The 27,692-nt window shown below is 39.5% G+C and overlaps 1 protein-coding gene across 1 annotated transcript in view; it reads left to right on the forward strand.

The window, feature by feature from the left end:
* LOC108698239 (protein SCAI) overlaps positions 1-27,692 on the forward strand; it is a 77,903-nt gene that overhangs the window by 38,977 nt on the left and 11,234 nt on the right. The window contains exons 3-11 of the mRNA XM_018229573.2: positions 8,583-8,678; positions 9,947-10,033; positions 11,062-11,160; positions 15,714-15,810; positions 17,927-18,025; positions 20,281-20,433; positions 24,075-24,176; positions 24,689-24,790; positions 25,981-26,059. Of these exons, the coding sequence (XP_018085062.1) occupies positions 8,583-8,678; positions 9,947-10,033; positions 11,062-11,160; positions 15,714-15,810; positions 17,927-18,025; positions 20,281-20,433; positions 24,075-24,176; positions 24,689-24,790; positions 25,981-26,059 (914 nt within the window). The remainder of the gene's footprint in view (positions 1-8,582; positions 8,679-9,946; positions 10,034-11,061; positions 11,161-15,713; positions 15,811-17,926; positions 18,026-20,280; positions 20,434-24,074; positions 24,177-24,688; positions 24,791-25,980; positions 26,060-27,692) is intronic.

Consider the following 27,692-nt stretch of genomic DNA (forward strand, 5'->3'; position numbering starts at 1 on the left):
TTATAGGTAGTATTTCCCAGTCAGATAAGAACGTATAGCTCAGTCTATACAAATAGCTCATGTCTGAGCAAGATCGATATATTGAGTGCAGATGCATCTCTGTTATATGTTTCTCAAAGCTATTACAGCACAGTGCCAAAATATATGAGCAAAAGCAAAATATATTTTTAAGGGAGAGCTGAAGCTCAGATAATTAGTTTAGGGTCCAGCTCACAATATACAGTGTATGTATATACAGTATAATATGTATATCTTGCAGAAGACACATAGTTTATTGTAGATAAAATAGTATTTTAAAGGAGAAGGAAAGCTACCAAAGCAGTTTATTGCCAATAGATTAGCCACAATAGTGCAAGCTATAAGACTATATTCATTCTGTAGAATGCTTTACCATACCTGAGTAAATAGCTCTAGAAGTTCTCCGTTTGTTTAGGATAGCAGCTGCCATGTTGACTTGGTGTGACATCACTTCCTGCCTGAGTCTCTCCCTGCTCACTCATAGCTCTAGGCTCAGATTACAGCAGGGAGGGGAGGAGGGAAGGGGAAAAAGGAGAGGGAGAGAGGAGCAAACTGAGCATGCTCAAGCCCTAGCCCTGGAGGTTTCTGCTAAAAACAGGAAGTCTGATACAGAAGCCCATGTATACATAATAGAAGGAAAGAAAAAGCATTACTTTGAGAGTTTACTGGTCTATTTATATAAACCTTTCTGATAAAGTTTACTTAATTTTAGCCTTTGCTTAATTTTAGCTGGATGTTCGTACTATAATAAAAACATTATATTTTTTTGCTAGTCGTCACTGAAATATTTTGACAATGCTTGGGTTGCTTCCTGTCCAGTTTTGAACCTGACAGCCCAGTCTTCATTTGGTCTATCTGCTTCAAAACAGGCTGTCCAGAGCTCTGAAACCTAGACAAAACTCAGTGGCTATCCCTGCCTTCCACATCATTGCCCCTCCTAAAACGTCATTATCTTCTACGCCTTTGTTTGGTTTCTGAAACAGAGAGAGGTGGCAACCCTGTCCCCGTCATTTCTATGTCTCCATGTTTCACGTACATCTATGGAAGACAACATGCAATCCAGAAAGGTCAAAGTGGCCTGGCAAGGAATAGGTTAAATTGGGGTGCCTTTGTGATAGAGGTTTTGCAGCGGGAGGGACAAACTGCACATATTCTCAACATTTTGTGTCTGGAGGGACCACTTTCTAGGAAGACAGGGAAAGACTGAGTCTTTTAAAGGGGTTGTTCACCTTTGAGTTAACTTTTAGTATGATGTAGAGCAGTGATCCCCAACCAGTAGCTCGTGAGCAACGTGTTGCTCTCAAACCCCTTGGATGTTGCTCTCGGGGTTCTCAAAGCAGGTGCTTATTTTTGATATTCCAAGCTTGAAAGCAAGTTTTAATTGCATAAAAATTAAGTATAGTGCCAAGTAGAGTCTCCTTATAGGCTGCCAGTCCACATAGGGGCTACCAAAAAGCCAATCACAGCCCTTATCTGGAACCCCAAGGGACTTTTTCATGCTTGTGTTGCTCCCCAACTCTGTTTACATTTGAATGTGGCTCATGGGTTAAAAAGGTTGGGGACTCCTGATGTAGAGAGTGATATTCTGAGACAATTTGCAATTGGTTTTCATTTTTTTTATTATTTGGGTTTTTGCTAGGGTTATGTATTAATATGAATAAGAGACTGGAATATGAATAGGAGTGGGCTTGAATAGAAAGATGAGTAATTAAAAGTAGTAGTAATAACAATACATTTGTAGCCTTACAGAGTATTCATTTTTAGATAGGATCATCTGACCCACATTTGAAGCCTGGAAAGAGTCCGAAGAAAGAGGGCAAATAATTTGAAAACTAAAAAATCTGAAGACCACTTGAAAAGTTGCTTAGAATTAACCATTCTATAACATACTAAAAGTTAACTTAAACGTGAACCACCCCTTTAAGGCTAGTGTGACTTTTGCAGCCGACAAAAAGTACCATTCACGCAATATTATGCAAATGTACGTGTGGGGTTAAAGGGTTAAATGACTGAGATGAAGTACTTGTCCATGTGTGTAATGCCAATTTGACATTTTCTTTCATTTTTTTTTCTTTTTCATGAGCTAGGCAAAATAAGAAAACGAGAAAAAAAAAGCCTCTGCGTGCTCTGGAAAATCGCGAATGTTAAGGTTTTCACTTTTAATTTTCAGCTTCAGTGCCTTTTTTCCTGCTTAGTGTAGTGATGTGCTCTGACTGCACAACCTCTGTGTAGAGTAAAGTGTAGAACCAGGGACTGCCTCCCCCTCCCATTAGCTTTTTAGATGTTAAAGGGCCTTTATACCTCCATTCTTTATTTTCTCTTTTTGTTTACAAATATTAAGAATGAACTTGTGTTATAGCTGCCCCTCTTCCCTTAAAACAGGGGTGCCCAAATGTAGATCGGGGGTCTACCAATAGACCTTTAGCTGGTGATCAGTAGATCTCCACAAACTGTCAACAAACAGCTTGTCTAAATCGCCCTCCTGTTTCATGCAGGTATTTATTATATTATGGTTACATAAGGAATAGTTAATAATAATAATAATACATGATTATTATAATAATAATAATACAATAATAATAATATATAACATTTTTAAATATAGTAATATAGCTGTACCCATAAATCACTATAATATTTAAGCAATAGAAAATGCTAACAATACTATTATGGATGTAGATCATAATGGGACAACATCACTAAAAGTAGACCTCGCATTAGTAAAGTTTGGGCACTCCTGCCTTAAAATGTCTTGGAAGGTAACATTGATTTAGTTTGTAGATTTGGTCATGCTGAAGCTGAGGCTGACTCTTAACTTTTGCTAAAAATCTCCCCAAACAGCCATGAACCTTAAAATAAAATGTGTTCATATATTCCAAATTTTATATGCTGAACATACTGCACCAGCCTAATGTTTACAAATATCTATGACAGTAATGATTTAGTATGTTATAGTTTGCAAAGGGGGTCATCGTCTTTGATTTTATTAGCAGTGTCAGTGACTCTCACATGCTCAGTGTGGTCTGGGCAGCTGTTGAGAAGCAGTCTACAGATTGCTAGCACAGAACCCCAAAACAAAAGTTTTACTTCTCCTTTAAAGCAGGTTGTTTACCTTTAAGTGAACTTTTAGTATGATGTAAAGAATGATATTCTGAGACAATTTGCAATTGTCTGACATTTTTTATTTGTGAAGTTTTTAGCAGCTTTCTGGTTTGCAATTTCTGCAATTTGGTTGATAGGGTCCAAATTACCCTGCACTGACTTGACTAAGAGACTTCGATATGAATAGGAGAGGATCTGAATAGAAAGATGAGTAATAAAAAGTAACAATACATTTGTAGCCTTACAGAGCATTTGTTTTTACATAGGGTCAGTGACCTCCATTTGAAAGCTGGAAAGAGTCAGAAGAAAAAGGCATATAATTAAAAAAATAGGCTAAAAATTTAGGCAGGATGAACCATAAAATAATATTTTTTATATATCTGTAACTGACTTCATTTCAGAGATTTGACTAAAGGTGGTCATACACAGGCAAATTTAAGCAGACCGATCTTACTGCATATTTAGCAGGATGAACAGTGTCAGACTGGGACACCAGGGGCCCACCCAAAATCCTTAGACCAGGGGCCCACCAAAGAACCATAGACCAGGGGCCCACTCTATACTATTATTCTTCCTCCCCTCACTCAACCTCTATTCTCCTAGTCTCTGTTCTTTACATACTATAATCTATTACTCCATCTATTTAGCCTCTTTGTTCTCAAAGAAATAGGAAATGGCCCTGAAATAGACCAAATATTTAGCAGCACAAGGGCCCCCTGACATCTGGGCCCACCGGGAGTTTTCCTGGTATCCCAGTGGGCCAGTCCGACACTGAGGATGAACCATAAAATAATATTTTTATATATCTGTAACTGACTTAATTTCAAAGATTTAACTAAAGGTGGTCATACACATGCAAATTTAAGCAGACCGATTCTGCAGCTTATATCTGCATGTGTATGGGGCCCTCCAACAGGCCTCCCTATTGATTTTCTGTCTGATCGTGGGCCGCATCTGATTTGATATTTTGTATATCCTTCATTGTAATGCAATTGCTTTACCCTAATGTCAGCCGCAGAAGGTGGGCTTGTCAGAGGGAAGATTCGCTCGTTTGGCTACCTAGCCATAACCAAACAGACGAAACCTAGGGTCACACGGCCACATTACCACGATATCGCTCACCCAAGGTAGGCCTGTCGGAGGGAAAATTCGCTCGTTTGGTGACCTAGCCAAACAACAAATTGTACAGTGTATGTATTTCCTTATATCCTCACCACCCAAAAATAAATAATTGTATTAAAAGTATAATATTTGCTTTTAAAGGAGAAGGAAAGGCTTGGTGCACTTGGGGGTGCCAAATAACCTCGGGCCAGTGCAGTTTTCTGCTGATGGGAGCACCGGCCCGGTGCTCCTATCAGCAGAAAACTGCACTGGCCCGGGGTTATTTTGCACCTCCAAGTGCACCAAGCCTTTCCTTCTCCTTTAAATGAAAGCAGACCTGTCACTTACACATAAAAAGCTGTATAATTAAAGTCCATAGCAAATTAAACATGAAACACAATTTTTATTTTCATTCAAACATCCAAACCTGTTATAATGGTGTTTAAATATCTGAGCTGTCAATCAAATATTATCTCCCTCAATTACTTTCACTTTCCATTCAGCACTTCCTACATGTCACTGCACTTCTCACATTGTCCCTTCCCTCCTCACATTGTCCCTTCCCTCCTCAGGCTCTATAATTATCTAGGGCACTGCACATGGGCATTAGGTTCCTCATTCTGGTGTATATACAAGATTTTTGGTCGATACACAATTTAGCTTAATGTCCACAACATGGCTCCTGCCTGCTTGCTGTGATGTGTGTAATTCCAAGACTGAAGGAAACAAAATTTAAATAATACATATAGTGTAAGTAAAGTTTATTTTACTCAACTAACATGATAGAAAAGAATTTGCAATTATTTCTTAGGGCGACAGATCCCTTTTAACCTTGGGAAACATTTGTTTAAATGCAACATCTAAATACTATTAGCTTAGTTCTGTTATTGTTATTTTGTGATGCTTATTATTATTATGCCGTCTCCTAACCATCCATCATTGTGGCATTTATTCAGATGCCTGGTTGCTAGGGTACACAAGCCTAGCAATCTCTAATCTCTGCCCCATTGCAGACTGTTGTATTTATTCATCTCCTTTTCTGCCATTATGTCTGCACTCACAAAACACTTGGTGTAAAAAGGAGCTTTCAATGCCTGAACTTTGATAGAATATGATTCTCTTTGTAAGTGCTTTGACACAGGTCCGCCATCAGAAATCTGGGGGTTTCATGCAACAAAATTATTGGATGCCCATGCCCAGGACCCAGATATTGCCTTGCCTGCCTGGAAACAATGGAGTCTTAAAATTCTCCAAATCCCCTAACAAACATGGCTGCATTTATGCTCCATGCACCCATAGGCCCTGCTCACTCCAACTCCCTCCTGCTTCTACCCCAAATAAAATGGCACTGCAAGGGCCAGAGATTTATAATACACACACATCTTTAATTGGGGCAGGATTGTTAATTACCCCCCCCCCCCTATATATTATACATTTGGGCTATTTTGGATTCGGCCAAACCCCCAAATCCTTTGCAAAAGATTCAACCCGAATACTGAACCAAATCCTAATTTGCATATGCAAATTAGGGATTGGAAGGGGGAAAACATTTTTTACTTCCTTGTTTTGTGACAAAAAGACACACGATTTCCCTCCCGCACCTAATTTGCACATGCAAATTAGGATTTGGTTCGGCCGGGCAAAAGAATATGGCCGAATCCGAATCCTGCTGAAAAAGGCAGAATCCTGAACCGAATCTTGGATTCGGTCCATCCCTACTAATTAGACAATAAATATAAGCGCAATAGCTACTTACTGGCCTTAAAATAGCAGTGGCTTCCTTGCACATCAGAGCAACGAGGCAGGTGATCTAGGTTTTTGGGTTCTTGTGCCATTGCGTCTCCATGGAAACCTGTCACTGCAGGTGGCTTTACCGTGTGACAAGGGAAAGCTACAAGTGTCGGCATAGATAGAAGTGCAGTAACTTACAGAGACTGCACTGCTGAGACTTAAGCCCCTTGTGAAAATGCACTTTAACTCCTCCTGTGCCTGCACAGCCTCTTTGACTACAATACACCAACTCCAATAAATACAGTGCAGCACAGCATACCTCCCAACTGTCCCGTTTTTTTGTGGGACAGTCCCAATTTTTACAGCTCAACCCGCTGTCCCGGATTGTTACTGAAATGTCCCAGCTTTCTTTTTGATCTCCTGCGCTGAACAGCCAGAAAAAGATACAAAGCTGCTAAAACCTAATTGTCTTATGGCAGAGAGCCCAGAATATGTGCACTTTTGTAACAATTTAAGATAAGCAAAGAAACAATTGTAACAAATAAGATAAGCAGGGCTCTTGGGGAAACGGTGACTTGCAGGGCAATTCACAATCATTAGCAAAACTGTAATAACACATACAAACCACAGAAATGTGTTCAAACTTTTATAACCTGTAAAATAAACATGGTAATTAGGGGGCGTGGCAACAAAAACAGGCATTGTCAAAAAAAAATTTCACCATGCTCCCCACGGCAAATCTTTTTATCCCTCTTTCTATTTCCAAAATGTTGGGTGGTATGGCACAGCACCGTTGAGTAGGGTTAATACAGCACATACAAGTGCCTTCCTCTGCTAAAGGCAAGGTTGTTTATCTAGGATAAGATCCTGTATCTCTTGTCCAGAATATCTCAGATCTGGGAACTAAACTAAATGGAAGTTGTTTATAGAGGCAATGGGGAAATTGCATAGATCGGCCTGTGCTTCTCCAGTTTTTAATCGGCTACAGCTCCCAGTATCCCCAGCAGCTCTTGAAGCCTGATGGGTGCACATTTTGCATTTGCTAATGCTTTTACTCAAAGGTAGACGTACCTGTATGTGTTTTTTTTCTCCCTAAGGGGCCCTTTGGCAAATGCTTCTTTACGTTACCCAAAAACCAGCTCTAAGTAGGATTGGGTGGATTATGTCTAGGGGTGGAAGGGTGATGTTAAAGATTGGGTGAGTGATGTCCGGGAACTGGGCAATGCTGTGGTTCTCAGAGATTGGTGAGTTTGGTGAGATAATCAGAGTTTTGCTTCATTTTAAGGTCACCATACATACACACACACACACAGATTTTTCGTATGAAATTCAGTGCATGTATGGTGGTAGACGAGCCGACCTTTGTCGGCAAAAGACTTTGATATTGGTTAGCTCGTCAATCGGCCAAGATGAAAAAATTCGATCGGGCACCTTTGAAGGCTCCCGAACATCGGCCAGCGGGTAAAATGTCTATTTGAAGAGACTTTTAACTTTTTTTACTTTCAATTTTCTCAGGAGTCGCATATTGTCTGGAAATTATCATGCAACCCAAGGATTGCTTTAAAATTTGTTTTAAATTGGGCTTATATAGTAATATATAATATGTAGCTTTTTTTTTTTTTTTTTTGCAAAATCACAATTCATTTTTTTTAAAATGGATAACATGCACATCTTCAAACTATATCCTAAGAATCTGTTCTTTAGCGTTATTAAATACATAGCATGGGTTATGCTACATAGGATTGGAGAAGACAGCAGCTATAAATGCTTTAGTGCAGTAGCCTTATCCACAGAAGCCACGTAATATTTAGTAATGGTTCATTGCTTCCTTAGGCAATAACTTTGAATCAAGCATGGACTTGCACTTTTCCTTAGTGCAAGCATGCATTGGTTAGTATAATATCCATGTAAACTGATGGCATCATAGTTTTTTTTTTTGTAAAACGAAGAGACAAAAGAACGGATAATGGTATCAATAAATGGGCAAATTGTATGGATACCCTCCCAGTGGAGTTACGTACCTAAATATCGTATCCACAAAGACATTCTGGGGAAATGTATTCACATGTGACCTTGGCAATGACTTTCAGATGTGGTGGATGCTATGCTGGAGAATTTCAGGGGCATACAGATGCATGGACAAGGGTAAAAGAAAATTTAGAAGCAAACATGCAATAGAGATAGTGGAGATGCATCTATAATGGTCTATGGTTATGGAAACTAGTGAACAGCAACAATATAAAAACCGCTTTCGAGTCATTTATGCTAACAGGAGAATTGTGAGCATATTACCCACGTATCTGTAGACCTGTCTGTTCCTAATGCTTGAATACTGCAAGAAAATAGGGTTTCAGGGCAAAAATTTAAATATGTGTAATTTTTTATGCCCAATATGTGTAATTTTTTAAGCACAGTACCCCACCTAAAATTAGTTATGTATTTTTTAGTGTAGAATTATTTAATGCCTTAGATTGGTGTCTACAGAGGATGACATGTTCTCTTTCAGTAAGAAATTTTTTACCCATCTTTTACCCGCCCATATTTTATCCATCTACTAACCCCTATGTTGCATATGCAGTTTCTGCACAGTAAGGAACAATTACTAGCTAATGTTGTACTGGTCTTTGTAGGGATTTGCCCCAGTACGGACAGAAGCAGTGGCAGTCGTACTTTGGGAGGACGTTTGATGTCTACACAAAACTGTGGAAATTTCAGCAGCAACACAGGTGAGTGTACAAGTTTGTCAATTGGGCAAAGTTGTACCAATCGTGGCCAATCATTCAATGTAGAAACCGCAGTTGTCCTTAGTTGTAGATGCAGCTTTTGCCTCCATTTTTTCCTCCCAGTGGCCTGTTGATTCATATTATTAATGGGCCCATTCTACGCATTATGGCGCCATACATATGCATGGCCACCTATGCATTGTTCAGTTTGTGAAGGCTAACCTCCCAAACAGCAGGGTTTGGCTTATATCCATTGCCTGTTGGCTGAACACTTCTTTGGCTGGAATACTTCTGTCAGACCCAATAGTCCCTAAATAACCAGGTTTGCGGGGAAAGGAAAGCAAGCACCTCAGCACGGAAAATATTTTTTTATGGACAAGGAAAGGCTAGGAAAGAGTTAAACTCTATTAACAGGCATACTTATAGGGGGTTATTTACTAAACTCTGGTTGGACTTTTTGGGGAAAACTCACATTTTTAGGGTTTCCTTTTTTGAGCTTTATTAAAGCCCAACAGCCTGAATCCAAAAATCCGTCATCTCAGACATGCTAAGGTTATGTATAAGTCAATTGGATAGGTCCCTATATTATATTGACGTTTCTGTGGTCTGCGCTGAATTAGCCCGAAAAACCAACCAATTCAGGCAAAAAAATCGGAAAAATTGGGACTTTTCACGGAAAAAGCCAAAAAAAATCGTACGATTCGTGTTTTTACTTGATTTTATAGAGTTTTTATCCTAACCGATTGAATCAAGCTTTTTTAATAAAAAAATAAGGTCAAATCGGGTATTAGAGTTTGGTTGTGGTTTTTTTGACTTTAAAAAATTAGATAAATTCGGATTTTAGTAAATAACCCCCATAGTGTTGCCACTAGTCCTTTTCATTCTGCTTTAAATGAAGCCCCCTTTTTTTTTCAAACACTACAGTGCAGGCTAAACCATTCACTTCTGTGTAAAAGACTGTTGGTCATGCGCAGAACATTCCCTCAGTAGGTAGCGCATGCGCATAATAATCGGCAGAACTACTTGTACTTATTGAGAAGATGCACTTACCCCTGCAAAACACAGCCTTCATTCGGTGCACACCAATCGCAGAGACCTACGAAGGTTGCTACGGTAAGAAGCCAATTTATACACCGGCAAATGCACACCTATCAGCAAGTTCTTATTACACAGTTCTCTTACACAGAGTGGACTTCCAGCCTTTCCTTGTTATTTAAATGTGCACAATTTTATATTAAATATTTTACTGGTTTGCGATTTCTACTTTCCAGGCAAGTTCTTGACAACCGGTATGGTTTGAAAAGGTGGCAAATTGGCGAAATAGCCTCAAAGATTGGACAGCTCTATTACCACTATTAGTAAGTAACTGCTCACAATTACAGAGTCTGGGCAGAATTAGGGGGCACATATTATCATTGTGGAATACAGATGATATCTAAACAGCATAAAAGTCTTGGGGGCAAATTCACTAACCTCCGAAAATTCGCCAGCGACGGCTTCGCTCACAGCGCAACACTTCACCAATCGTAGATTCGTCAGGACAGCTCTAATTCACTAAAATCCGAAGTTGCGTCCAGGGCGCCAAACGCTGGCAAAGTTGCACTAATGTTACTGCGCCAAACTAAGCGAAGTTGCGCTAGCGTTGCCTCATTAGCATACGGCGGGAAGTTAAAGTTGAATGGACGTATATTTTGCAGCAAATACATTATCTACACAAGCCCAGGGAAACCTTAATAAAATAAAACAGTTGTTATATTGTCCTACACGTGTGCCCAGTGTATAGTTTATGTGCCATATGTTAGGAAATGTAGGGGGGAAGCCGGATACCCCAAAAAAAAATGACACTCTTTTGCAGCCTATCACCCTGAAAAAAGGAAAAGACCCCAGCGTATTTTGGGACTTTTTTTTTTTAAGAAGTCCTATCTACTCTATTGCACTTCGCCTGGTCTGAGGTGGTGAAGGCAAGTCTGGCGCAAGAGGTAACGTTCAGTAAAATCCGCATCTTAGTGAATTTGCGTAGTTACGTCCATTCGACAAAGCGCAAATTTGCCTGGCGTTAGGGAGGAAAGTACCGGTAGAGTCTATCTCCTTCGCTAGCGAAGTTACACCGGCGTCTGTTAGTAAAGCGGTGAAGTTCCAAAACGACGCCATGCTGTTGAATTTTCGCCGGCGTTAGTCACTTCACCCTTTAGTAAATTTGCCCCTTGGATCAATGTTTGATTAGATATATTTTTTATGGTTTTTGAGGGGCATCTCATGATGTCCTTCTAGTGTTGCTTTTTTTAATATACATGAGCAGAAAGCAAATATTGAATAAATTGCATCTACATACAGTCGTGTTTATTTGTATTGTAATGTTACCCAAATAATTTTATTTCCTTCAAAGCCTTCGCACTTCAGAGACCAGCTACCTTAATGAAGCCTTCTCCTTTTATTCTGCAATAAGACAACGCTCCTATTACTCTCAAGTCACCAAAGAGGACAGGTAAGCTGGGTTCAAGCTGAAGCTACGAAGGCTTTCTGGTTCGGTTTGGTATTTTTTCTGTTGATTTAGGAAACTTCTCTGCATCAGAAAGACCTACTTTAGTCACAGTTTTTAACACATAGAAACATCTATATATAAGAGTTGGGTATGTTATTACTTTACCAAACACAATCCATCTATTGAAACATATATTACTGCTCTTGTACACAAATCAGTGGCGTTACTAAAGCGTAAACTCTCTTATCTATCAGGTAGGTGCACACCAGGCCTCTCTGCGCCGTTGTTACGCCACTGTGGAAATTTTGTATGTAAAAGTTTTACAGATCTCTAATGTATAGAATCTAATTAAAAAATAAATATACTGTATTTATAAATACATGTTACATTTAAATCACCATCATCTATGTATTTATATAAATTTTCCTTTTCTGGGAAGTTTTGGAATAAGAGCGATGTTTCAGAGATGTTGCCATTCAGACGCATAATATTGTTCAGCGTGACATGCTACAATTAAACTTTGTTGTTCAAGTAGACACACTGAGGTCTTGCTGTCTGCGGGCTGCTGGCAATGGTTGTCAATATGGATTACTGCAGGGGCTTTCATGAATGTGAGAATAACTGATAGGGACAAGTAGAAACGACTCTGAAGCCAGCACGTCATCAGGCATAGTGGCAATCTACGGGTACTGGCAAATGCCAGAGGGGCTGCTATAACGTTCCATTGAAAATCAGTATTTAGTGGGCTGGTGGGGGCTGTTTGGGCCTCTGATTGGGCCTCTGTGTACCTGAAATGCCAGGGCCTATTTTAATTCTCAGTCCAGACCTGATCTATATATATATATATATATATATATATATATATATATATATATATATATATATATATATATATATATATATATATATATATATATATATATATATATATATATATATATATATATAGTCCACCAAATGGCTGTATATGAGGAAAGTGCTTCACATACAGTATATAACCCCAGTCATAGGGTGTATAATATTTAGTCATATAAATAGTTCTGTGAGCCCCTCAAAAAGTAGAAACTGTAAATGAAAAGTATTCATAAGCTCTGCCTATGAAGAATTATTTCTTTCTTTCCTGCTCATGCGCTTGGTCCTGGAGACCCACAGGGGACCACTGGGAAGAGACAGAATATGGTAGCATAGTACTCCTAGTTATATATCCTAAGTTGGAAATGGAAAGCGAAATGGAGCACCAATCCGGGGTCCTAAGTAAGCATTTACTGAAATGTCATTCAAACCAATCTCCTATACAAAATGGGGGAAAGGGAGTCCCGGAAATCCAAAGGGAGTCCTTCTCAGGAACTCAGAAACTGGAACTTAAAGTAACAGTAACACCACAAAATGAAAGTGTTTTAAAGTAATGAAAAAATCTTGTACTGTTGCCCTCCCCCACTTGTAAAACTGGTGTGTTTGCTTTAGAAACACTACTATAGTTCATATAATTAAGCTGCTGTGTAGCAATGGCGGACAATGAAAAAAACCTATATGGCACAGGATAAATAGTGGATAACAGATAACATTACGTTCTACAGAGCTTATCTGTTATCTGAGCATTTTCTTTTGAATAGCTTCCCCCATTGCTACACAGCAGCTTATTTATATAAACTATAGTAGTGTTTCTGAAGCAGCAGCAGTTTTACCAGTGCAGGGCAACACTGCAATATATTTGTATTATAGGTATGGGACCTGTTATTCAGAATGCTCGAGACCTGGGGCTTTCAGGATAAGGGATCTTTCTGTAATTTGGATCTTCATACCTTAAGTGTACTCAAAAATCATGTAAACATTAAAAAAATCAATAGGCTGGTTTTGCTTCCGATAAGGATTAATTATCTTAGTTGTGATCAAGTACAAGGTACTGTTTTATTATTACAGAGAAAAACGAATAAATTTTAAAAATGTGGATTATTTGGATAAAATGTGGTCTATGGGAGACGACCTTTCCATAACTGAGCTTTCTGGATATTGGGTTTCTGGATAAAGGATCCCATACCTTTATTTAAAACACTTACATTTTTTGATGTTATTGTTCCTTTAAGTGTGAAACCCCCAGCCCTATTAAGTGCAGTTGCTTCTGGCTGGCAGGCTGTATGTGTCAAATTTATTTAAAGGTACAGTGTCCTGCAAATAAACATATCAACCCTATCTCTGTGTGTATGATTGCAGATCAGAGAAAGGATATTACAGCACTGACCCTGGATGGAGGCATGCAAATTTGTCGTGTACATGCTCTGTGCTCTCCTTTATAGCAGAGACCCAGGACTCCTGTAGCGCCACAAATTGGAAATCATTGCAGGATTTTCTTCAGTAGCCATCTGCACAGGGATGTCCACATCCCATCCACAAAGCCACTGAACTAAAGAACTTAAGAGAGCTTGTGCAAATTATTTCTATGACAATAAATGACTCTAGGCTTTTGCCCACAAAGTTCCCTGTACTTTTTCTTTTTTCACTATAACTAATAGTTCTAGCATTACCAGAGACTTTAACAAGAATAACTCTATGTAAGAGATTACTGCCCTGCCATCTGACTGTTTATAATCTAATTTATAGTGTCACTGGTCATGGTGCCACCTTATAGCAGTTTGGCGTGTATGGACAGTCAATTATAAAAGCAGGTCTAGTTACTGTGTAGTAATGCATAGAAGATGTTTGCGCTCAACAAGTAGCCCAAGAAGTGCTACTGTTAATTGGTTGCTATGAGAGCAAACATTACACTTATTATTATAATCAGTATTTACACCTGACTTGTTAACTGGTTTTGTTTGCCTTCCTTTTGGATCACTTTGGGGTTTTGAAGGATTTCTTAACAAACCACATTGCCAAAGGGGAGATATTTCATCAGATTGCTCTACAGTGCCAACAGATCACAGTTAACCTGTCTGCCAGTGTACCCCATCAGGGCACGTAGGGATCAAATCCCATCCTAAAATCTGCAACATCAACATTTTGGCCTGCCAGTGTATCCCATCAGGGCATGTAGGGGGAAAACCCATCCTAAAATCTGCAACAACAACGTCTTACTTCTGCTGAATTACTAGTTAACTGCCGTGTTCTGTATACACCGCAAATAACCATTAACTTATTATTAGTCTATAGCTAACATCTAATTATTTGGCTTATGGGGGGTTTTGGTCGTAGGATCTTAAAATTAGCACCAGCATGGGGCATAAATGTAGGGTTATATGGCATTTGCTTTGGCAAATATCAACATAATTATGAAATAATTGGTGGAATGTAAATGTTTTCCAAAAATGATATGGAACGGTTAAGTGAAAGCAGTGGGATGTGGTGTAGAGCAAGGGGCTTGCAGCTAGGGGTCCTATCTAATTCAGGGGCTACACACAGCTTTGGGTAGTGTCTGCACCCAGTTTTGTGCAGTGTCTACAGATCACCACTATGAACTGTTTTTTCACATTAATTGGTGTGTGGGAATTGAAATGACAAAACCAATGTGGCCTCTGATTGATTTTACTTCACCAGCTGCCCTCCAGTTAATATTGCTGCTCTGACAACCCTGGCTTTTTTTGTGAAACTGTAGTTCAGTACAAGCCGGAGGGCTGCATTTTGGACATGAAATAGATAAGTACTGAGGGTGGTAGAGCTGTAGGGCTGTGCTGTGGTAGGGAGAAGTGAAAGGAACCAAAGGCTTTATTTTGCAGGAACAGTGGGTTTTGTACAGTCTAAATGCTGCCGAGAGCAGAGGCCTTGAGATTAGGAGAAAATGAATGCCATTAGTATGTGCTGTTACGGTAGAATGAGCTCGCTGAAAACCCTGACTGCAGAAGGCCTGCGAGCACTAGAATTACAGAAAGCTCCTCTTTCTTTTGAAAACCATCCTCCTGTCTGCATTTTCTTTTAGAGAAATGCATTGAATTAAACCCATATAAAAATTAACACGAAAAGGGCATTGTACCAACCATTAATTGAAATAGAAAACAATACATGGTTTGTAGAGATTTTCTGACTGGTAACCCAGAGTTCTACCAATTTGCCCAAAATTGAGGACTGCTATACCACTCGTGTAATTAGACAAAATTAGCCTATGCCAAGACCAGCCTTTGGGGTTATTTAGTTTTTTATTCAGCGACAATCCAGTTTGCAGTTTCAGAAAACCAGTTGCTAGAGTCCAAATGACCCTATCAGGTGGGTAGTGTAAAAAAATTGGGCAAATACTTTTATGGCAAAATTATAAACAGCATGCAAAGAATATTAATGCTGCCTCGTACACCTTGCCTATTTTTTAAACAGTGCAGGTATACACCGACACTTAATTAAGAGTTAATATTAAAATACATGTATTTAGATATTTTAAACAGTCAACATATGAAATATCCCCTTTAAATTCTCATTAAATTTGCCTTTTTCCTTTGCTGCCAATGTCGGAATGGCTACACCATATCTAACCAGGCAACATATTGTTCAGCTAAGGAAAATTGTCATTGGGAATTGACTCCCTCTTATGTATGATACTTGTGGCTCTTGAATTTTAATCTTTTTTTTTTTTTTAGACCGGAATTGGTTGTAAAGAAGCTACGCTACTATGCCCGTTTCATAGTCGTCTGTCTCTTACTCAATAAAATGGATGTGGTGAAAGATCTAGTCAAGGTAATGGATTGGCTTTTGCCTGGTGGAATCTTCACTGGACATACATATAATTTGCTGTTGTTTAATGCTGCACATTGGTTTTGGCATATTTAACAAGTGGTCTTTTTTCAACATCAGGGTGGGAATTCACAAAACTGCAGTAGTAACCCATAGCAACAAACTTTATTTTCACTGGTATTGCTGCAGTTGAGCTTGCTGTGGGTTACACCTCTAGCGTAAAATTGTTCGGTTGTATTCGATTTTTAACACAATTTATGTATTTTATTGGAATATCTTTTAAAGCAGCAATTCTGCAATTTAAGATTGGTAATTATATTTATACCTTATCCTATGGCCCCTTGCCGCATCTGGCAGCTTCTGCTCAGATGTCCAGAAAATAAAAATGGTTAAGTGTGATATCGCCTTGTTTTCTGGTTGGCTGCCACCGCAAAAAGAAGTCCGCATGGCTGTGACTGTCTCGTGTAGTTTGTGGCAGTGGAGGCTATAAATAAGGAAAGTTAGAAGAAAAAAAAAGACAATAATCCTTATAATAAAGTTGGAGCTGCTGAGGGATTCTTGCAGAAATCCTACACTTAAGAGAATTGACAATACAACCCTTAAGGGCAATGGCACACCAGTTTCCTATTGAGGCAACCTCAAGCCATTTTGGGAGACTGAAGTGATACATCGGTTTTACCACCAGCGATCACATTATTGCTAATGGGAAAACTTTTTAGAAGCAGATATTTATTGCTAGTGACTAATCTTCTGGTGTCTCATTGAGATGAACAAGTGCTTTACTCTGGAGAGGCTATATAAAGCTGGCCATAGACTCAAAGATCCGCTCGTTTGGTGACATTGCCATCGAGTGGATCTTTCCCCGATATGCCACTAATGGCATGGCCATATCGGATTATGATACGCCAAGGGGCTCCGACGGGTCGGTCGGGTAAAAATCAAACCTACATATGGGGTCTTCCGACGGGTCTTCCCGATCGATATCTGGCCACGATATCGATCAGGAAGACCCGTCGGAAGACCCCATACACGGGCAGATAAGCTGTCAAATTGGTCTAAACGACCGATATCGGCAGCTTTATCTGCCCGTATATGGCCACCATTAGAGTATGTGCTTTCACGTGGTGTATGATGGTATAGTAGCGCTTTAAGTAAGAAAAGACTAGCTGCTATCGTTTGATACTCATCTCTTCCCCTTACTTTGTTTCTTGTTAGTGAGATGAACCAAAGTTCGGTAGATGGACTTTGGTTGATTTTGTGCACAGATTGTTGGCTGTGCAGTATAATTCAGAGTGGTAGTCAGTCAATTATATCAAAATTCAGGAGCAATGCCCTCTAATGGAATAGCTGTTTTTGCATATAGCTTCTAACTAGTAAACTAGTACCATGAAACGTGTAGGAAGAGTTTAAACCAGAGGTTAGAGATTAAAGGGGTTGTTCACCTTTGAGATAACTTTTAGTATGATGTAGAGAGTGATATTCTGAGACCATTTGCGTTTGGTTTTCATTTTTTATTATTTGTGGTTTTTGAATTTATTTAGCTTTTTATTCAGCAGCTCTCCAGTTTGCATCTAAAGCATTCTGGTAACTAGGGTCCAAATTACCCTAGCAACCATGCATTGATTTGAATAAGAGACTGGAATATGAATAGGAGAGGCCTGAATAGAAGGATCAGTAATAAAAAGTAACAATACATTTGTAGCCTTACAGAGCATTTGTTTTTTAGAAGGGGTCAGCGACGCCCATTTGAAAGCTGGAAAGAGTCAGAAGAAAAAGGCAAATAACTATGAATCTATAAAAAATAATAATGAAAACCAATTGAAAAGTTGCTTAGAATTGGCCGTTCTATAACATAATAAAAGTTACCTTAAAGGTGAACCACCCATTTAAGTTTAGTCACATCTTGCTGCCACCAGCCACTGAATTCACAAGACCAGTCCCCACTCAGATAAATCAGTGGCTGGATTTCACATATCTCCTGTTCAGAAATATTGCCACATATAACTTGATGGTGGCATCTTCTAGTTTATTTTCAACTGTGAGCCAGACCCGCTATCCAAATGTAGATTCTCTTTGCGTGTGATTTATCTGTAGTATGCCTTCATGTTTCTGCATTCAGGAGCTATCAGATGAAATTGAAGACTACACTCATCGCTTTAACACAGAGGACCAGTTAGAATGGAATCTTGTCCTCCAGGAAGTAGCAGCCTTTATTGAGGTATCTGACTGCCTTAGAATGTTTGGATAGAATGTTTGTTGAATGGAATCCATTTGGAACATTGGTTTAAACCGTTATTTCAATTTTGTACCTGGGCAATAAGCCATAGCATCTGATCACATTTTAGCTTTCATTGGTTGACCTGCGACTGGACAAAAAAAAAAAAAAAAAAGCCTCTGATTGGCTGCTTTGGTTTACTGCCCAGGTTCAAATATGCCCAAAATTGATAAATGACAAGTAAGTGTGAGTAAACACTGCTGTTTTTATGTAGGAAAAACATATAAGCAGACAGCTATAACTTCCTGGGGAGGATAACGGTTTTTTAGAGGAACATAGTATCACTTAAAACTTCATGGTAGTAGTGCTAAAAATAATATCTTGCCTCCCACAGGCCCTTTTGTAACTTACTGGTGTCATCCAACAACAACTCCACTTGCTGCTAGGGATAGGAAAGACCTTGAATGGCTGGAGTACAATTTATATCAGTGCTCAAGTCTTTGCCCAATGCCCATTTCTCTCTTATGTTGCTCCATTAGATAATTGTCTCTGGCTAACATAAGTAAGTAACAAGGGGGGCAAAGTGCTAATTTTAACATGTTTGATAAAGAGCAAAAAGCTTCTTCTTCTTCTTCTTACTCCACCCCACCCTAGTGCTTTTTGTAAGCAGGAGAATATTCAAATGAATTAAACATCCTTGTATAAAAAAACCCTCCTATTTGAAGCATAGATAACCATGAGAGGAGGGAGGATCTCATTATATCAAGCTCATTATCTCTCCTTATCCTATGAAGTGGAACATGGTAAGGGTAAGGGCACACCTGGCGATTCAGGGGGATTTCGTTGCATGGCGACTAATCGCCTCTTCTTTGGGGGGCCTAATCTCCCCAAATGGCTTCCCCCGTCTTGCGCCGGCTATAATGAAAAGTCGACTGCGCATGGCACACGTGACGCTTCATTTTCTGAAGTTGTCCAAAGTTGCCTCATGAGGAAACGTTGCGCGTGCAATGCCACAGGTGACTTTTCATTATAGCCGACGGAAGACAGGTGGAAGCCGTTCGGGGAGATTAGTCACCTGAAGAAGAGGAGATTTGTCACTGGGCGACTAAATCTTCCCGAACCGCCAGGTGTGCCCTTACCCTAAAAAACAAAAGTTCATGTCTATTGACAGTGATAGATATGGCACCTGCCTGCTACTGTGTACTTTTGGACAGTATTAATGGTCAGGGCACAAAGACAGATTTGGGGAGATTAGTCGCCCAGCAACAAAACACCTCTTCTTCGGAGAAACTAATCTCCCCAAACTGCCTTCCCGCCGGATTGTAAATCACTGGCGGGATGGCACTCGGAGCAATTTGTTTTCCGAAGTCACCTGAAGTTGCCTCACAAGGAAGCTTCGGGTGAATTTGGAAACGAATTGCTCCGAGTGCCATCCCACTGTCGGTTTATATTTTAGCCGACGGTAAGGCAGTTCAGGGAGATAAGTCGCCCCGAAGAGGAGGTGATTTGTCCCCAAATCTGCCTGTGTGCCCTTATGTTTTCTCCACTGGAGTTTTTCTGCTAACAGTTTAGCAGTTTGACATTAGCCTTCCTGCAATGAATGAAGGATTTATAATGATGCTTTATTTACTGTGCAGTATAAAATGTCATCTATTCTTTGGAAACTTCTCCACTATAATTTGGTTGTTTTTTAGGACTCTCCGTGGAGTGCTACATATTCATTATAGTTTTTCCTTAAATAATAAACTTAAATATTATATTTATGAATATGTCATGCCTATAAATTAAGAATAATAAGGTGACTAAAACATTACAAATCTTCTTCTGTTCTGGCTTCAAAGACTGTGGATAAATAAATAAAACGCGTGCATACCTCCTGAGACAATGCTTCCATCTTTGCATCTGATTTCCATTAAATCTAAATAATAAATCAGTAGCCAACAAGGTCTATGGAGCTGCTGGAAAGTTCAGAGACACCAAGAATATTCCCCTATCAGTGCGTCATAATTATTTTTATCATGAGGCCTTTGAATCTCGTCCCTTGAGCTTTTGTACTTGGTTTTGTTCCATGAGTAATGATTCTGCTTTAATGGTTCCTACGTAAGCTTTAGTGCAGATTGTCTTAACTTGTCTGCTGCCATAGAGTCCAACAATGTGGCTGTATGAAATGCCTTATCCACAACTCCTGCAGTACTGCCTAATAATCTCTGCGTGGGTGTACGTTTCTAATACTAAATCTCTTCTTTGTTTTTGGTCAGGCTGACCCAGTTATGGTTCTAAATGATGACAATACCATTGTAATCATTTCCAATCGGCTGTCAGAGGGCTCTGGATCTGCGCTGGAGCAGGGCATGGTGGTGGGACAGTTAATGCTTGCCGATGCTTTAATTATTGGCAACTGCAATAACCAGGTAAGTGGAATTCTACTAGTTTAGAGCACAGAATGCTTTTGTGCTCTCCTACATACTCATGGAAGATCATCTTGAAAGTTAGTGTGAGATTAAATCTGCTGCCGATAAAGCCTTCATTCTTTTATGAGTTAAAAGGACCTAGATTAAAATTTGGACCAGGGTAACCATTGCTCTAGAATTATCCCTGTGTACAACCATAAGTATGTTGTTTGTACATTAAGCGTGATGAGGCTAAAGCTGGCCATAGACCATACCACTAACCATTCAGATCAAATGAAGTAGTAAAAGAAACAAAGCAGGCTATGTTCTGTCACTGACCACAATCGTACAAAAGTTATGCCCGACAAATAGTAGCGACAGTCAACCATTGATATCGTCAGGCAATACAAGCAGAGATATTATCATTAGCTGACAAAAAAATTCGAACCTGTCCTATCGACTAAACGACCAATAGCTATGGTACGAAAAATGTCTGGACACGGTCTGAAAATCGTACGACTGTATCTTTGCATCTATGGCCAGCTTTAAACCCACTAAATGCTTAAAAAAGAACTAAAGCCTAAAAATGCCATATTTTATATAATGACTTGCCAAAGGGGGTCACCATCTTGGAAAGTGTCTGCGACTCTCAGTGGGCTCTGAGTAGCTGTTGAGAAGGTCGGACGGAACGGCCTGTTATATAAGCTGATACTACAGGGCTGATTGTTAAATTCTGATGCTAGTTGCACTGGTTTCTGTGCTGTCGTAGTAATTATCTGTATTAATCTAATCAGCCTTATATTGAAACATTTATATTCTATGGGTACTGTCCCTAAGCTCAGTAACTGTCAACAGCACAGAGCATGTAGAGTGAATCAGCAGAAAAGAAGATCGGGAGCTACTGGGGCATCTTCAGAGACACAGATGTTTACTGCTAAAGGGTTGTGGTTGCTTTGGGCTGGTACAGAAGCCCAAAACATAAAGTACAACATTTCTAGCTACTTCTTTAGTGAGGCTTTATTTCTCCTTTTAAGAAGACGTGAGCAGTACAATGCTTAGTTTAGAAACAGAAATGAGGTATTTGGCAAGGTTTGGGTAATTTATAAAGAAAGAATTGTTCAGTGTACCTTCCTAAAAAAGCAATACGTTTTCCGAACGAAAGAGGTGTGATTACCAAAATAATGTGTTATAGAAATGAAAAGAAGTAAAACCCCTCTCTATTCAATTGACCACCAATTAAAGAAAATTCAAGTATTAGTGCAGCAGTGTCAGAGTTTATTAACAGTTTCGTTAACGGTTACTAACCCAGTGTTGCTTCAATTATTGGGCAGCCATTGCTGGGTTACCCAATAAAGTGCTATGTGCTAGGTGCTAATAATTCATTAGCAATTAAAAATCATGTAACAGGATTAATTAATATTGTGCTATAAAGTGCTAGTGCTTCAAATGAAATTAAGAAGTTAACTTAAATAACCAGGATTAAATTGACCCAGGTGAGATTAAAGTTAATTCATTTTTATATATCACACATTAAAATCCATTCATTATAGAAGATTGTAAATAACTGATTAACTGTTAAAAAGTAAACTTTACTAAATTCATTAAAATTGCTGCAAATCAATTAAGGTAATCTTTGAAGACTGCATAAAAATTGGTGAGTAATAATTAATCCATACACCCCCGTTAAAGTTATAGGGTGTTAAAAAACGTTTGCATAAAATTATTCAAAGGAGACCAGCATTGAGAGAGAAAGGAGGAATAGGAAAATTGTTAGAGGTGGAGAAGTCCCAAGTTCTAGCTGCCTGTATTTTTCTAAGTCTGGGACCCCACACGGAGGAGAAAGTAGGTCACTGGGGACTGTAGTCTCAATTTTACCTTGCTATCTTATAATTCGGAGAGCTAATCTTCCCTATATAACTACAAATCCCACAGTGCCATTGGATAACAGGTAAGATTATAAAAGAAGAATCAATGCGGTCGCAAAGGTTTAAAATCAATAGGAAATTATTTTGCAATAGTAAAAATAAGGAAAGCGCCCAGGAGACTTCACAAAAAGCGCTTCCCAGTGTGCCAACACGTGTTTGCTAATGAATTATTAGCACCTAGCACATAGCACTTTATTGGGTAACCCAGCAATGGCTGCCCAATAATTGAAGCAACACTGGGTTAGTAACCGTTAACGAAACTGTTAATAAACTCTGACACTGCTGCACTAATACTTGAATTTTCTTTAATTGGTGGTCAATTGAATAGAGAGGGGTTTTACTTCTTTTCATTTCTATAACAAGGTTTGGGTAATTGCCATGGTGTGTGTAAATATCTTACCTGCCACAATGGTATATGACATGCCAGTTTGTAGCGTAATACCAATTTACAATATTTATTGCTAAAAGTATCCAGACAACCCTTCCAAAATCATGTCTTCGATTGTCACACTCACTCCTTAGCACTAAACTTTACCTTAAGGGTAAGGGCAAACGCTAAGATTCGGGGAGATTTAGTTGCCCGGCCTGGCAACAAATAGTCTCGTTTTGGGGTGACTAATCTCACTGAAAAGCCTTCCCACTGGCTATAATCTATATCTCCGGCAGGATGGCACTCGGATCGTTTCGTTTTCCGAAGTGCCGTATTTAGATTCTAGCTGGCGGGAAGGCTTTTTGGGCAGATTAGTTGAAGTAAGAAGAGACAATTTGTCGCCGGGCGACTAAATCTCCCTGAATCTTAGCGTGTGCAACATCAGGGAAATTACCATTCACCAGTAACATGGGATGTTAGGGCAAGCAGCCACACTCAAGACTAAGCCGTAGGCATGGAATATTGGCACTATTGGTAATGTTGCCCTGCTCTCTCCCACAACATAACAGTATTTGATAATGATTGAGTTGATTATTGTGTTAAATGCGAAATGGTGGATTACACAAATCTTTCCTTGGGTGCTCATGATGAATGAAATGTTTGCACTTGAGGAAGGATTTTTTTTAATGTGAACATTGTTGTGCACATGTTTCTTCAATAAATGTGAATTCAAAGCATTTGGATTTGGAGTTTTGAAGTGCTACCCAGTTTAAGCAAATGCCATCATACATGGCATGATGTGAACAATTGCCATCATACATCCATTGTGTTAATCAATGCTATATACTTGCCAAGTTGTGCAACCACCCCACTGCCCTTTGTTGTTTCTCATCATACATGCCAAAGTTTGGCCAAACCTCATCCTATGTGACAAGTAGAGTTGCCACTTGGCCGGTATATTACCGGCCTGGCCGGTTCATCCTAATGTTATTAATAGGGAAAAATTATAAAAATATAGGAAGGCCGGTGACAAGGTTTGCGTACATGGCAACATTTGGATAAATACTGTTTTATGTGCCATTATACAGGTATGTGACCTGTTATCCAGAATGCTCAGGACCTGGGGTTTCTAGATAACGGATCTTTCTGTAATTTAGATCTTTATACCTTAAGAAAATAATGTAAGCCTTAAATGAACCCAATAAAAATTAATTATATCTTATTTGGGATCAAGTACAAGCTACTGTTTTATTATTACAAAGAAAAAGGATCCCATGCCTGTATATGCAAAGATTTGGTTAAATAAAATACTTTTTGCCAATGTTAAATACCATTGGACTGTTTGTGATGTGTTTTTCCACATTCAGGTTAAGTTCAGTGAGCTCACAATAGACATGTTCCGGATGTTACAAGCTCTAGAGAGGGAACCCATGAACCTCACTTCTCAGATGAATAAACCAGGATTGCAGGTAAGTTCAGACAAGAAGAATTTGTCATTACATGACTTTTACTGTAGAATAAATAGCTGAGCATACTACCCCTTATGTTAAAGGGACAGTCATTTTTAAAACAAATTGTTTTCATCTACACAGGTTTTTTTTTTTACGTCAGTGTTGAATAATACACTTTTGCAGAGCTTCTGTATATAATTTCCTTTAGCATGTAACCATATAGTTAAAAATATTTTATCTGACATTAAGCCCAGCGTACCCAGTTTAGTCTTCATGTAGCCATATTTCACCCAGTATAATATATTCCATTTGTTAATGTGAATATTCACAGTGGCTCTATTGTAGACCTTGTAAGGAGCATTTATAATAGACATCAGTTCCCTTTGTGCTCATAAACTGTACTGCTACATATATAGTAGCTGAAGTAATAAAAGACACATTTAACAAGTTCAAACCTTTGCTTAGATCATTTCTACATACCAATATGCAGCACACCTTGTAATGGAAGTAATTTTTGGTGCACTTCACAGGACCCAGCTGAGAAACCAATGAAGAGAGAAAACCCCCATAAATATCTACTGTACAAGCCAACTTTCAGCCAACTTTACACATTCCTGGCTGCGTCATTTAAGGTCAGCGCACGCAAATACAACATACAAAGTATATCTAACTCTGTGTCCTTTTAGTGATGTCCACAAAAATGATCTTTCTTAATTGTGGGCAGAAAGGTGGGTTGGTGCAAATAAGTAGTAAATTATGTGTCACGCAAAATTCTTTTTGCATACCACACTTTATTATTAGAGGGAACATTGCTCAGTAAAAATATGTAAGAAAGAAGAAGGCAATGTTCATGTTTATAGGCTAAGACCAAATGTTAGACTTTCTGATAGCTTTAAAGGAGAAGGAAAGCTACTGAAGAATATTTATTCTGCACAATGCTTTACCATATCTGAGTAAACAGCTTTAGAAGCTCTCTCTGTTTGTATTGGATAGCAGCTGCCATATTAGCTTGGTGTGACATCACTTCCTGCCTGAGTCTCTCCCTGCTCACTCATAACTCTGGGCTCAGATTACAGCAGGGAGGGAGAGAGGAGCAAACTGAGCATGCTCAAGCCCTAGCCCTGGAGGTTTAAGATGAAAACGGGAAGTCTGATATAGAAGCCCATGTGTACACAATAGAAGGACAGAAATGCTTTACTTTGAGTTGGGTTTACTGGTGTATTTATATAGACCTTTCTGATAAAGCTTACTTCATTTTAGCAACACTTGATTGGCAGATAGTTATTACTAAAGGTGGCCATAAACAAAAAGATCCACTCGTTTGGTGACATTGCCAAACGAGCCGATCTTTCCCCGATATGCTACTAATGTGCATGGCTATATCGGGGGTAATCTGAACGTTCGGCCCTGTCCGATCGACCAAATGACCGATCTCTGCCGGACGAAAAATGTCGGGACTCTCCCCACACGGTCCGAAAATCATACGAATCCTCAATTTGGTATGATAGGATCTTTGCGTCTATGGCCACCTTAAGGGGCTGATGATGAGAGTTGGACAACCTGTAACCTGCCTCGGTTTGGAGGTTAGTCATGTATTTAGTGGCTAACCTTCTTATGTAATAAAAGGCACTAAGTTCGCCCATGTGCAGTAAAAGAACCAGTTATTAATTTATTGCTCAGTCCCTGAGAAAACAAGATCAAACACCTAATGCTTCTTTCTGCAGAAATCTTAATTGTTTAACTTTAAGCCCTGTTCCTTTGGGTTCCACAGACAGCCATATTTGGTTGCATTATGATCACACCATTGTCTTTTCTTATTTAGGAGCTGCCTGCAAACAGCGCCCTTCTGATTTACCTGTCTGCTACAGGCGTCTTTCCTACAGGTCGATCTGACTATGAAGGTACGATAAAGGAATGCTCCCTGTCGTGCACAGGGCTTCACTTCTCTTTATTCCATGCTGTGTGATGAGCACCTCACTGCCGGAGCGGCCTGCTCTGCATGTCCCAGGCTTAAGTAGCATGTTGCTCTGTAACGCTGGCCCTCCAGCAGTGCAGGGACTAACAAAGCCTTCATAATCGCACAATGCTGACATCTTCATCTAACCCATCACTTTGTGTAGATTCAAAGCTTACAATACAAAGAAAGCATAAAAAGTCTGAAAGAGCAGTTTCCAAGCCTGCTTCTAATCATTCTTTCTCTCTAGCTTTAGGTTTAAAGGGTTCAATGGCTTGTAACCAGGAAGTTTCCTCTTAGTACACACTGACTAGTGGCTACAGTTACTTTTTTTAATGTTAAAAGCACCCATGCTGTTTAGAGGCCTGCGTGGCCAGGCCAACACTGCCTAGAGCAGGGATCCCCAACCTTTAGAACCCCTGAGCAACATTCAGATGTAAAAGGAGATGGGGAGCAACAATAGCATGAAAACGGTTCCTGGGGTGCCAAATAAGGGCTGTGATTGCTCATTTAGTAGACCCTATGTGGATTGTCAACCTGCATTGAGGCTCTGTTTGGCAGTACACCTGGTTTTTATACAACTAAAACTTGTCTCCAAGCCAGGAATTCAAAAATAAGCTCCTTCTCCACTGGGAGCAACATCCAAGTGGTTGGTTGCAAGCTACTGGTTGGGGATCACTGGCCTATGATTCACAGATTCTACTTCATACCAGGAGATAAATCCGATTGGATAAAAAATTTCAATTTGTTGTAAAGGTAACCTAAATATTTAAGCAGGCTTTAGATTGCATTTGTATTTATTGTAAATCCTTTAATAGAGAGAATAGTTTGTATATGAAGCTTATTAGTCAATCCATAAAGCTAAGAGATGCAAATAAGGCAAATATGTGCCAGCCAACAGGCCTGCTTCTGTCAACCTCATTGAACTCCTGTTAGATTGTTCTTGTGATCAGTCACCAGTATCGATTCTGGTTAAATGGCTAGTGAACTCCCTCACTGAGTAACGAAAAGTAGTTTGCTCAGAAGTCCTCTTCTTTTCTAATAGCTTTATTTAATTAGTGTTGCACATTTACAGATAATTGGATTTGCTGCATTTGTACAGCAGCAGTCAAAATGGATCACTAACTTCATTAAAAAAAATAATGGTTCTGAGCTTTTGTTTTAGCACTCTTTGTCAAAAAATAGCAAAACACATTATTAGGCTAAGGCCACACTAGGCGATAGCGCCGCGTTTTGACTCGCCGCGACTTTTAAGCCGCAATCGCTGGGGAAACTTTTGCGCTGGTGTCTATGGGGAATCGCGAGCGTAAAAACACACGCGGCGATCTTTTTTCTATTGTCGCTCGAAATCGCCTCGCTAGGCGATTTCGAGCGACAATAGAAAAAAGATCGCCGCGTGTGTTTTTACGCTGGCGATTTGACGCGATTCCCCATAGACGCCAGCGCCAAAGTTTCCCCAGCGATTGCGGATTAAAAGTCGCGGCGAAAAGTCGCCGCGAGTCAAATCGCGGCGCTATCGCCTAGTGTGCCCTTAGCCTTAGGGTCAGGCAGATTCTGGGAGATTAGTCGCCCCGTGACAA

The sequence above is a fragment of the Xenopus laevis genome, chromosome 8L (assembly GCF_017654675.1).
Source record: "Xenopus laevis strain J_2021 chromosome 8L, Xenopus_laevis_v10.1, whole genome shotgun sequence".
NCBI classification, from domain to species: Eukaryota; Metazoa; Chordata; class Amphibia; order Anura; family Pipidae; genus Xenopus; species Xenopus laevis.